Source organism: Corylus avellana, chromosome ca1 (genome assembly GCF_901000735.1).
Source record: "Corylus avellana chromosome ca1, CavTom2PMs-1.0".
In the NCBI taxonomy this organism is placed as follows: domain Eukaryota; kingdom Viridiplantae; phylum Streptophyta; class Magnoliopsida; order Fagales; family Betulaceae; genus Corylus; species Corylus avellana.
Window position 1 is genome coordinate 2,872,278 of NC_081541.1, and position 12,824 is coordinate 2,885,101.

The window sequence follows — 12,824 nt, forward strand, 5'->3', positions numbered from 1 at the left end:
TGAACCCGACGTGAATCGAACACGCAACCTTCTGATCTGGAGTCAGACGCGCTACCATTGCGCCACGGATCCGTTGGTGATACTGTGACAATATAGTTAATACCACCTTTTATCTTAAGTCCCCTGTCCCTTGCAGGCTTGCCGCCTTAATGGGCCAGCATATTGGATTGAAATTAATTAAGATTCTCTCCTTATAGTATTAAGGAAAATACTAGGTATTCTTCTAGTATCCTTCTAATTATACTGTGACTTTTAAAATTATCGTTAAATTTAAGATTATCATTATTGATTTTTAATCTATTGGTGATTTTAAAAGATACATCACAGTTGGAAGGACACCACGAGAACACTAGAAGAACACATAACATTTTCCTAATATCTAGTTAGTTATATTAAATGGTATTTTTGTCTCTTCAAAAAGTTAAAAGACAAAAATACCGCTCCAATATAACTAATCAGATATTATCCTATTCAAATGAAATTGAGAAAATCCTGTTTCAATTGAACTAAACTTTAATAGGTGATCCCAGGTTGTGACTCCATATATATGATCCTTATAATTTCTAACATTACTCACAAAATGGGCAGCTCAACCTCACTACTCTCTCTCTTTTTTCCTTTCTATTGAACAAGCCAAAATATTGCTTACACATAATTCACAATATTTGTTATTTATCATCTCATTCAAAGAATGGTAGAGTGAGGAGTTCTTAGACTAATTTCATCCGCGGGTTTTCTTTCTAGTTATTCTCTATATTCCTCTTATAAACGAGTAAATTACTAAAACATTAATTAAGAAATTACATTCCTATCAACTTAAACTCTTAGAACAACTAATAATTTATCATAATATAAAAAAAAAAAAAAAAAATCCTTACTTGACTCAATAATCTATTTCTCATTTTAATTAAATATTTCATTGGTTAAATCTTACTTGTTGAGGGAGTCAGCATTGGAACTCATAGTCTTCATTCTTTATGGACAAAGATCATCTTCATTTTATTGTTAATATTTTATTTTATTATATCTAGCGGTATAGATGATATCATATCATTTAAAATTTTTAAATGACGCGACAACATATTTACTACGTAGCATCATGTTCATCAATAGATATAATAAAATAAAATATTGATCATAAAATGACTTATCTCTATTTTAAGTGAATGGATAAATAAAATGAAAGAGGATTATATTCTATTTAGCTGACTCAACTCCCATTGTTGCAGGCACTCAACTTCAAGAATGAAATGATATAGGGCAAATTACTGGTTTAAACTGTTATGACTTGAACAAAGATTGCACATTTAAAAACACAAGCATGGCACACGAATTGTATATGGATGTTTTGGCCGCTTAGAGTTTGTACCGAGTGCGAATTTCACATATCGAAATCTCAAATTTGCATATGAATTTGTACTGATAACAAAAACAATAACAAATCTGCTTCCAAACAAGGTAGTAATCATTATTCTTGAAATTTTGCAGTTAAATAAAGTAAAGAATTATGGGTTAAAGAAAAGCAATCATGAGAAGTTGGCAATACAATGAGCCTGTTAGTGGCCAAATGCTTTCAATTAATCTAGTGTGGGGGATCTCGGACAAGGGAAAAAGGTTAAACAAAGTGCTCAGTTGGGTATTCATGTTCATATCCATTGTAATCATAGTACAACCTCTCTCCCTTTGGTATATCTCTGTTTGCAATCAGTAAAACCCGACACTCACCATTGACATCAAATCTCACACATTTGAGGTTCTGCTTCTTTTTCCCGTCCCTGCACCAAAGATCAGTTTCCTTCATTAGATTGTACCCAAGTGTAGCCTGTTTTTCTGTCAAAAATATCAAAAACTTGTAACAGAAACATGATACCCAAGTGGCTGGCTGTAGACAATATGCACATTTACACTACCATTGCCAACCATTTGCTAGAATGCCACATGAAATTTTGACTACGATATGCAGTAAATCATTGATTAAAACAAAAATCTACAAAGTGACAATCTTATGAACAGCAATGCATTCATCTGATCTCTCTATGTCAACATGAAGATTTGTGTAGAGGTTATTATTTGATAAATAATATCGAAGTAAAGGGAGAAAACCAAGATTCGAGATGGAGGATGAGCTTACAGCGTGTGATTGTTAATGCCATTGATGAAGCGGGCAATGTTACTACGCCTGTCAGGACAAATGACAAGGCTTTTTGAAGGATCAGCAGCAGAAAGCAATGTCATCATGCTATCCCCGTCATCATTTTCACGCTTCTTTAAGTAATCAACGTCTCCAACATATTCTGTAATTATTGTTAAATCCTTTATAAACCTGTCTGCCTCAACCGTGAACCTGTTTTACCAAACAAAAGATTGCTACACGAATGAGTAACAATCAAGTTAAGGAAGGAAAAGTAGATATATACACTTAGTTACCTATACTTACCCTTCATGAGGATCAAAAACAACCATTAGAGGTGGCCATTCCCCTCTCTCCATCATGCTCTTGCACAAATTCAAGGTTTCAGTATCTTCTTTTGACAAGACCTGAAACGCAGTAATGAGAAAAGAGCATTAGATATTGGTCAATCAATTTCTAAACTTTATACCTCAACCAACAAAGTAATATTTGGTGCATATATCCCTCAAATAAGATCCGAGAACTATTAAGAACAGGGTATACATATATGTATGCTTTTGCATTAGCAAAATGCTGAAGTCAGCTCATATGCACCAATAAGCAATGAGATCCTCACATAAAAGGTCCCAATTGTTCGTGTAGAGTTGGCATATAACCATCAATATGGCATCAAAATGTTCTTCAAATGAACAATGCAGAAGCTTCCACACCACACTAGAGAATCGTTGATCAGAAATTAAATTTGTATTATAGCATCAACACGCCTTTCTATTTTGAATTTGTCTGAACCAAATTGAAAATATTCATCAAAGAGCACTGTCGCTCCAGTCTACCTGCATTCCTTCCTCCTCAAGGGCTGCACGATTAGCAGACCTTGGTGCCATGCCAGGCATGTATGTGAGCTCATTACTAAATTCTGTCCCGGTGGCTGTCAATGCCGTTGCAAGTGACGCCATTTGCTCCAATCTCCTTGTAGGATCCTCACTTGGGTTGAACGGTAACATCCTCCTTTTCTTCTTTGACATCACTAAGCTACTAGCCCGCTTCCGCTTCTTTCGATAATCTAAAAAAATGGGAAAATTAACAAAATAATTCCACATTAGCTTCAAACTGTCAGAGACAAAACAAGTAAATTTTACCAAGAAGAATGGCCTACATAATTCAAAATTCCCTTTACCTTGACTTAAATTTTGGGTTGAGTCTGAAGATCTTTGAATGCGAAAGAAATCAACAATCTTGGTTTGAACAAGGGGGAAGGCTGCATATTACCATAGAACAAACCAATTGATATGGGAAATTTGAGGCAAATCAATGTGCAAAATGGACAAAAACTAATTTAGGTTGCTGAACATGCAAAGTAATTAGAGAAATACGAAACTTAATCAATGGGAACAAACACGCGCCCAATAAATGCACTCGACAAAACCCACAAATCAAATTACCCAAATGCACACTAAACAAAGTGAATACAACAAAAACCCAAATTCAACGCAACGAACACAAGGCATTTGACAACACAAGGTAGCATTGAAATAAACCAATCATAATAAAAACAATAAAAAATGAATAATAATAAATCCAGAAATCATCAATTAGACCAGATCATATAACAACACAAACAAACATCAGATAATCCAAATACAATAACATAAGCATCTGATTATCCAAACCCATATCAGATAAGTCAACCAAACTACAAAATCATTAATAATAAAAAGAGAAATCAAATCAGATGCCCAAAAACGTACACTTTAATTTGATCCTGTGCATGGAGCAAGAGGGACAGAACCACGACCCCTTGGGCACCGAAACCAAGATGGGTCTAACGCAAAACAAATGGTACCCTCTGTCGCACTTGTCGCAGAGAAGAAGCTTGGCGGCGCAGTCGCCGGACCCGCATTCCTCGCAGCAAATGTCGCCGTATTCCGTGGCATCGTCGTCTTCGTCTTCAATGAGAGGTTTCGAGAGCGGCTTTGGAGCCCGAGTCCTCCGGCTCAAAACCATTCTCACTTGTGTGGAAGCCCCTTCAGCCTTGCTAGAGACACTGAACCAGTGAGAGCGAGATAGATTTAGAATTTATGAATGAACGGAGTCACCTAAGCGGCTTCCGCGCGCTATTTTGGTTTCGCGGGAAGTGGGTAATTTTGGCGCCATTGTTTCGAGTGTTGGGCTGGGCCTGGATTAGGCCGCTCCAATTTTGTGCGTATATTTGTTCTAGTTCATCTTTTGTTGGGCCTACTACCAACCCAAAGGTATAAAAACGAATGTTAATGCACATAATCATGTTTTTTTAAAAAAATAAAAAATAAATAAATAGAAAAAAAAAATCATGTTTTTAAATTATAAAATAAATTTGGGATTACCTATTCTAATAACCATCTCTTTTATGCAAGAGGAATGCTACTCTTCACACCTATATGTAAAACAAGTGACTTTACATGTAAGTCATTAAAAAAAGTCACTTATAATAAAATGAGAAATGCTACCGCTACCAAATCTTTTACAAAGATATTAGGATTAAGATAATGTGGAGCTTATTTATTGGTAGCCTAGCATTTCTCTCTATTAATTGTTTTGATCATCTCTACATCATTTTGGTACTCATTTATTGGTAAAATATTTAATACCTCTAACATTTATCAAATAAAATACATCGTATTCGTATAAGTTGGTTGGCGTGAAATAAATGTAAATAGTAGCATTACTCTTTACCTATTATACTTATACTATTACATTAGAGAGCTCCTACTATTAGGATGCGATGTAAAATTGGTTTCCAGTCGGTCTTTTATTTTCTTATGGTTCATTTTCTGAAAGCAAACCATAGACCGTTGACGGATGAGTTATCAAGCATATAGAAGAATTGTTACTATACTAAAGGCAACGAAGGGATTGCGATTGATAAAGCATTAGTAGCGGAAATAAAAAATAAATAAAAAATAATTTTTTTTTTTTTTTTTTAAAAAAAAAAAGCCAGAGAATCAAGGACTTGGCAGCGAATAGAGACGTGAATCATTAGAATTTGCTGTATATCTAAAATTGTTTGAAACGGTGACTTTTCATAAATATTGTCTTATAATAGCTCGAGAGGCTATTGTGTATGTCATAGATAATGTTTTTTAATTATATTTTTAGCATTGTACGGAGTATTTTGCCCCATTTGATTGTTATATCAATGAAGAGATAATTTGTTAAAAAAAAAAAACTAGTCATCCATAATATCAAATAAATTATTTTCATATTTGGTAAATTTACCAAGCTCATGTAGGAAATAAGAAACATATTAAGATTATATATATATATATATATATATATCATTTCAGTGTTAGTAAAAAAAAAAAAAAACAATAGGTATGATGTATCAATTTAGTTTGTAGATTTATAATTGATAAAACGAGTGGGAAGAAATTTCACCAGCACATATGTAGGAAATTTTTGACCTTAATCACAAATTGTGAACGGCTTCTGATTTTTAATGACAACTTTGACAAATTTTGTGTTACTGTTTAGAAAATCAAAGTTTTAAACATAAAGCTAAGTTTAGGTTGTTTAAGGCTTTCAGAGTTTTATTTTATTTAAACCTTGAGAGTTGAGTCGCGTTTACTAATGCTTTCATAGTGTTTTGACTTTTTAATGTAGGGTGAAATTCGCACCTTACGAGTTTTTACTAAAAATGCAATATCTATAGTTTTAGACCTTGGATGAGAGCAACATTTGCGGAAAGCTAACTAAAAGATCTACAAAGTCATGTTACTAGGTTTGACTAATTTCGATGTTTACTAGGTCAAAATGGCCAGCAAAAGGAATATTGGAAAGCTTGACAACCATCGTAGAAGTTGAAACCGACTTTATTTCCATTTACTTTAGGGTTAGGAGTCTATGGGCTATAAATACATGTTTATAACCCCAAGAACGTAACTTTTGATTATTATTCAATTTTTATTAATAAGAAGCCTCAAAATTGAGTTTTCTTCAGTTTTTCCTTCAAACCCTAGATAAACTCTAGCGTTTTAAGAAGATTTTTAAGATCTTTGATAGACTCAAGATCTAAGTTATATTTATCCATTCTTCTTGATGTTCTACTTTGCATCACACGACGTCACGCCGAATCACTTCTGACAAAACTGCCTCTCTACAAACATTGTCTCATTAAGTTAAATGGCACTTTATGTCAAAATGGAGAAATGCTAAACATCCCAAATTTTTGTTCCAAAAGTTTGGTTCCCAAATGATGTGTCACCATCCCATGAGTTGGTTCCCAAAATAATAAATCTCATAAAATAGTGACACATCATTTGGGAACCAACTTTTGGAAGAAAAAAAATTGAGATGTGTAGCACTTCTCATCAAAATGGCCTCTTACATTAGGTGTCTCAACAAATAGTGTAGCAACGTTACTCGTTTCAAGCTTTTAGTTAAAGGGCACGTTTTGTATTATTTCAACGTTCATTTTGATAACTAAAAGACAAATGTTAAAAACAAATAAAGATAATGCATCGTCATCTTCAACCTTTGTCATCTTCAACCTTCAGTAACCTAATTACAAAAACCCCTGAAACAGTGAATTCAATAAAATCATTCGCTCTAAATTTCGGTCCTCTTGTATCGATAAGCTGAGGGTGCTATGTATTCTTTTCTTTTCATATCAGGGAAAAAAAAAAGCAAAAGAAGAAACCGAATAAAGGACTGTTAAAAGCGACACCCAACAAAAGCGGCGGATAGCTACTCTATGTAGCGTCCATTAGAGTACTGCACGGTTTGGGACATGGGCGAGTTGACAAGGAACTGGAGCATTTGGTTCTAGCTCACCTTTCCTAGGAAGTTTGAATCGCCGCCCTGGACCGAACCCAAAGAAGAGGCACAGTAGGAGGAGTATTAAGGCATAGACTAGAGGGCCTGTGCAAATTTTAATATACTCGCAAATGCACGAATCGTTTGCAATATAATGTTTTGCAAGTACGAGGTCGAACCCACAGCAAAATGTGTTTTTGAAAGAACAACTTATATCTAAACTAAGTTTATCCTAGTTCCAAAAAGAGATTTGAATTTTTTATTTTGAAAATTAAAAGATAAAATATAAACTAAATAAAATAAACTAAAAGATAAAATACTAAGGTTTGAGAATTCACACTCACCGAATCATAACAATATACTACAAGTTCATCAATATTTATCCGAAGTTCTCACAATTAAAATCTTAGATATGTCTTATTATGCTTCAATAGTTAATCAAAACTATCTCATGTATCCATTCATTGCACAAATCACAAAATGAATCCAATATCAATTAAATCATCAGATATATCCGTAAATCACAAAAAAATATCAAATTTTAACTGAAACACCTACCGTAGAACAAATTAGAAGGGATATCCAACTTTTAGGCAAATAAAATCAAGCAATCAATTGTATTGAATTATCTCAAATCATCAAGTGTATTATTGAATCACAAAAGATATCCAAGAATCATTCAATCAAATTAAAAAGAAGTAAAACAATTGAAATATAAAACTCAATAAAATCGGACAAATAAAGACTTACATAAAAACAATGTTGTTCTTCATCGGTGAGGCTTCATCCCCAACCTTAGTTGGGAATCTAGCTACACATAAAAATAAAACCTAAACCTAAACATAACTAAAGAGAAAAACAATGAAATTTTGTTCTCTGGGATTGTCTATTTTTCTTGAAGGCTTAGGTGTCTATTTATATACTTAGGAGAATCCTAAAAGCCCTAATAATCCTTGGAAATTCGGAGGTCTGTCTCCTAGTAAAATTATGAAGCAATTAGAGTACAAATCAGAATAGGATTCGTCCAGATTTGCGTTCTTATATTGGGAGACGATTTTGGCATAAAAAATGTCCGAATTAGGAAAATTCTGTTTCACGACAAATTGTAGCATTTTTAGTTAGTTTTCCAACTTCACCTCAATCTGATACTTGAGCAGAAAGTTATGGTCAAAATACTGAGACGTGTGCATAATCTGAATTTGAATCCAATCCGACTTTTACTCCAATTAGAGAAATTCCGATTTAATCATTTCTTTGATTTGGTTAAACTAAACCACATCATCTAGGTCTTCTCAAAGTGTGTTTTCTTCCAAACTTTGCATTTTTCTCTTTAAAAATGTAGTTTTCCTTCAACAACCTATAAAACACTAAAAACACAAAACTAAAACAAAACATTAAATAATGACACAGCTAAATGATTAACTAATGTAAATTAAGGGGCTCAAATATGCAATATTTGGCACTCATCAGTGAACTTGGAGGTATTTGGCATACTTGCAACCCCATTAAGCATGTTGGCCCTCTTCATTTTGGTGCGCTATGGCATTAAGTTTTCTAGGATCTTCATCCTGTTGATTACCTTTTGGTGCTTGTGCACCTTGCTTTGCGGGATAAACGCCGGATGGTTTGAGTCGACAATAAGTTATTAGGTCAAAACAGGCTACAAATGGAATATTGGAAGGTTGGACGGCCATCGTAGAAGTCTAAATAGACTGTATTTCCATTTACTATTAGGGTTAGAACTTTAGAACGTAACTTTTGATTATTATTCAGTTTTTATTAATAAGAAGCCTCAAGTTGAGATTTCTTCAGTTTTTCCTTCTAACCCTATATAGATTCTAGCGTTTTGAGAATATTTCTTAGATATTTGATAGACTCATGATCTAAATTATATTTATCTCATCTTCTTGCTGTTCTACTTTGCATCCCACGATGTCACGCTGCATCACTTTCTGTCAAAAAGACTTCTATACAAACATTGTCGCTTTAAGTTAAACGGTGCCTTATGTCAAAATGGAGAAATGCTAAACTTCCAAAAGTTGGTTTCCAAATGATGTGTTATCATCCCATGAGTTGGTAACACATTTCCCAAAATAATAAATTTCATGAGATAGTGATGCATCAGTTGGGAACCAACTTTTGGAAGAAAAAAAATTGGGATGTGTAGCACTTCTCGTCAAAATGGCCTCTTAGGTTAGATGTCTCAACAAATAGTGTAGCGGTGTTACTCGCTTCAGGCTTTTAGTTAAATGGCGCATTTTGTATTACTTAAACGTTCGTTTTGATAAATAAAAGACAAATTTTAAAAATAAGGGTAATTGTATCATAAGTCCCTGAGTCAACCCTCCAAAATTTAAAATTCTCTAGGTTTTTTTCTTTCGAAAATTTACTCTATGGGTCAATGGAAATGCTAATAAAATTTTTGCTGTCAAATTTTTTTTAACTTCCGTTAATGCCACGACAATATAATATATTTTTTTATTAATTTAATTTAAAAATTAAATATAATAATAATATAATAATATAATTTTTTTAAAAAAAATTGAAGGGGTGGCCGGAAGTCACCCTTGGCCACCCCAAACCTTCTGGGGTGGCCGGAACCCACCCCACTTGTGTGGAAGATTTTATTTGAGTTTGATTGGCTGACTTTGTCTTGGGAGCCAAAATCCGCAGAGATCAGGCTTTCCCTGGTGCCAAACATTATCTCAGCTAGTGCTGAAGCAATTCTCTTCTTTCCAGCTTTGTCAGGTCCAAGGAAAGTAAGCCAAATGTGTCCTTTAAGATTTGAGCCACCACGCCTTCCATTACCAGATCTGCAGCAAGATACAGCTTCACTAATAGAACATATGGCTTCATCTTGCCAGCAAACCTTTTCTGCGAGAAATCTCCTAAGGGACTTAAAATCTTTTGGATCAGACTGCCCTCTCATATTAGCACCGGAGCAGGAAGATGAATGGCCAATACGACGAGAAGTATTTTCACTCACTGTGTCGACCTCATTGGAAATGGAACCTGAAAAGTGCTGAAGACACACTTTGCGAACTGGTAATTTTGGACTATGTGGCTCCTGATTGGTAGATGCATATAGTGTTCCCAGCCCCAAATTTGTGGTAACAGAAGTTACAGATGAAGATGATGTGTGGTCATGGGTCGGACTCACGTTGGGCATAGAGTTTGTAGAAAGCCAGGGGTGCTCCATCTCAATTTGCCGACTCCTTGGAACTTTTCCTAATAACTCAGATTGAATATTAGCATTTTCGGCATCAAAATCCACTAGTAGTTGTATGTTCTGATTTAATGGGACATGTTTTTTCAAGTTGGTGGGTGTACGATGGCTTGGATCTGCACATTGGCTTCCATTTGGAGATGAAAGTGTAGATCCAAAACGGAAGCCCTTTGCAGATGGGACTTGGGACCAGGCCACCCCAGAAGGTTTGGGGTGGCTTCCGGCCACCCCTTTAATTTTTTTATTTTTTTTTTAAATTTTATTATTATTTTTATATTTAATTTTTAAATTAAATTAATAAAAAAATTATTGTGCTGACGTGGCATTAACTGAAGTTAAAAAAATTTGACGGCATGGATTTTATTGGCATTTTCATTGACCTAGGGAGTTAATTTTCAAAAAAAAAAAAACCTAGAGAGTTTTAAATTTTAGTGGGTTGACTCAGGGACTTATGATACAATTACCCTAAAAATAAATAAAGATAATGCATCGTCGTCTTCAACCTTTGTCATCTTGAACCTTCAGTAACCTAATTACAAAAACCCCCGAAACAGTGAAAACAATGAAATCATTCACTCTAAATTTCAGTCCTCTTATATTGATAAGCTGAGGGTGCTATGTATTCTTTTATTTTCATATCATGAAAAAAAAAATTAAAAAAATATATAAAGAAAAGAAAAGAAAGAAGAAACTGAATAAATGACTTTCAAGAGTGACACCCAGTAAAAGCGGCGGAAAGCTACTCTTTCGAGTAGATGCAGCATCTATTGGAGTACTGCATGGTCTGGGACATGGGCGAGTTAACGAGGAACTAGAGCATCTGGTTCCGGCTCACCTTTCCTAGGAAGTTTGAATCGCCGCCCTGGCCCGAACCTGAAGAAGAGGCATAGTAGGAGGAATGTTGAGGCATAGACTAGAGAGCCTTGAGGTGAGCCAGGAGGTATTTAGCGTACTTGCAGCCCCCCTTAAGCATGTTGGCCCTCTTCATTTTGGTGCGCTATGACATTAAGTTTTTTAGGATCTTCATCCTATCGGTTACCTTTTGGCACTTGCGCACCTTGCTCTGCTGGATAATCGCCAGATGGTTTGAGGCAACCGTAAGTTACTAGGTCAAAACAGGGTGCAAATGGAATATTGGAAGGTTGGACGGCCATTGTAGAAGTCTAAACCGACTTTATTTCCATTTACTATTAGGGTTAGAAGTCTATATCGTAATTTGGATTATTATTCAATTTTTATTAATAGGAACCCTCAAGTTGAGATTTTTTCAGTTTTTCCTTCAAACCCTAGATAGATGCTAGCGTTTTGAGAAGATTTATTAGATATTTGATAGACTCATGATCTAAGTTATATTTATCCCATCTTCTTGTTGTTCTACTTTGCATCTCACGATGTCACGCTGCATCACTTTTTGTCAAAAATGCCTCTATACAAACATTGTTGCTTTAAGTTGAATGGTGCCTTATGTCAAAATGGAGAAATGCTAAACTTCCAAAAGTTGGTTTCCAAATGATGTGTCACCATCCCATGAGTGAGTGACACATTTTCTAAAATAATAAATCTCATGAGATGGTGACACATTATTTGGGAACCAACTTTTGGAAGAAAAAAAAATTGGGATGTGTAGCACTTCTCATCAAAATGGCCTCTTAGGTTAGGTGTCTCAACAAATAGTGTAGCGGCGTTACTCGTTTCAGGCTTTTAGTTAAAGGGTGTGTTTCGTATTATTTAAATGTTCGTTTTGATAATAAAAGACAAATGTTAAAAATAAATAAAAATAATGTATCGTTGTCTTCAACCTTCAGTAACCTAATTACAAAAACTCCAAAAACAGTGAAAACAATAAAATCATTCATTCTAAATTTTGGTCCTCTTGTATCGATAAGCTGAGAGTGGTATGTATTCTTTTCTTTTCATATTGAAAAAAAGAAAAAGGAATAAATGACTGTCAAAATCAACACCCAGCAAAAGTGGCAGAGAGCTACTCTTTCGAGTAGATGTAGCCTCCATTAGAGTACTGCACGGTCTGGGACATGGGCAAGTTGACGAGGAACTGAAGCATCTGGTTCCGGCTCACCTTTCCTAGGAAGTTTGAATCGCCGTCCTGACCCGAACCCAAAGAAGAGGCACAATAGGAGGAGTGTTGAGGCATAGACTAGAGAGCCTTGAGGTGAGCTTGGAGGTATTTGGTGTACTTGCAGCCCCCCTTAAGCATGTTGGCCTTCTTCATTTTGGTGCGCTATGGCATTAAGCTTTCTAGGATCTTCACCCTGTTGGTTACCTGTTGGCCCTTGCGCACCTTGCTTTGCGGAACAAACACCGGATGGTTTGAGTCGACAGTAAGTTACTAGGTCAAAACAAGCTGCAAATGGAATATTGAAAGGTTGGACGGCCATCATAGAAGTCTAAACCAACTTTATTTTCATTTACTAATAGTATTAGAAGTCTAGAACATAGCTTTTGATTATTATTTAGTTTTTATTAATAAGAAGCCTCAAGTTGAGATTTCTTTAGTTTTTCTTTCAAACCTTAGATAGACTCTAGCGTTTTGAGAAGATTTCTTAGATATTTGATAGACTCATGATCTAAGTTATATTTATCCATTCTTCTTGTTGTTCTACTTTGCATCCCATGACTTCACGTTGCATCATTTTCTGTCAAAAAGGCCTCTGTACA

General features: G+C 35.0%; 1 protein-coding gene and 1 non-coding gene across 2 annotated transcripts; both read right to left on the bottom strand.

Moving 5' to 3' along the window:
• On the bottom strand, nt 1-72 carry TRNAW-CCA (transfer RNA tryptophan (anticodon CCA)). The gene has a single exon. It is a non-coding gene; the product is annotated as a tRNA-Trp (tRNA).
• Nucleotides 73-1,454: 1,382 nt separating this feature from the next.
• Nucleotides 1,455-4,184, bottom strand: LOC132167302 (histone-lysine N-methyltransferase ATXR6). Its single transcript, XM_059578224.1, has 6 exons — nt 3,880-4,184; nt 3,309-3,389; nt 2,965-3,194; nt 2,438-2,538; nt 2,132-2,344; nt 1,455-1,775 (listed from the first exon to the last, which is right to left on the bottom strand). Exons 1-6 carry the CDS (start codon nt 4,133-4,135, stop codon nt 1,616-1,618), a joined length of 1,041 nt encoding a protein of 346 aa, XP_059434207.1. The 5' UTR covers nt 4,136-4,184; the 3' UTR covers nt 1,455-1,615.
• Nucleotides 4,185-12,824: the final 8,640 nt, after the last annotated feature.

What these genes read in the sequence shown, in the direction of transcription:
- LOC132167302 (XM_059578224.1), bottom strand. Translation starts at nt 4,135, where the DNA reads ATGGTTTTGAGCCGGAGGACTCGGGCTCCAAAGCCGCTCTCGAAACCT. An exon ending in GTTTTTGATCCTCATGAAGG is followed by an intron (nt 2,345 to 2,437) that starts GTAAGTATAGGT and finishes TTGGTAAAACAG; the next exon opens with GTTCACGGTTGAGGCAGACA. An exon ending in GGCATTAACAATCACACGCT is followed by an intron (nt 1,776 to 2,131) that starts GTAAGCTCATCC and finishes TCTTTGGTGCAG; the next exon opens with GGACGGGAAAAAGAAGCAGA.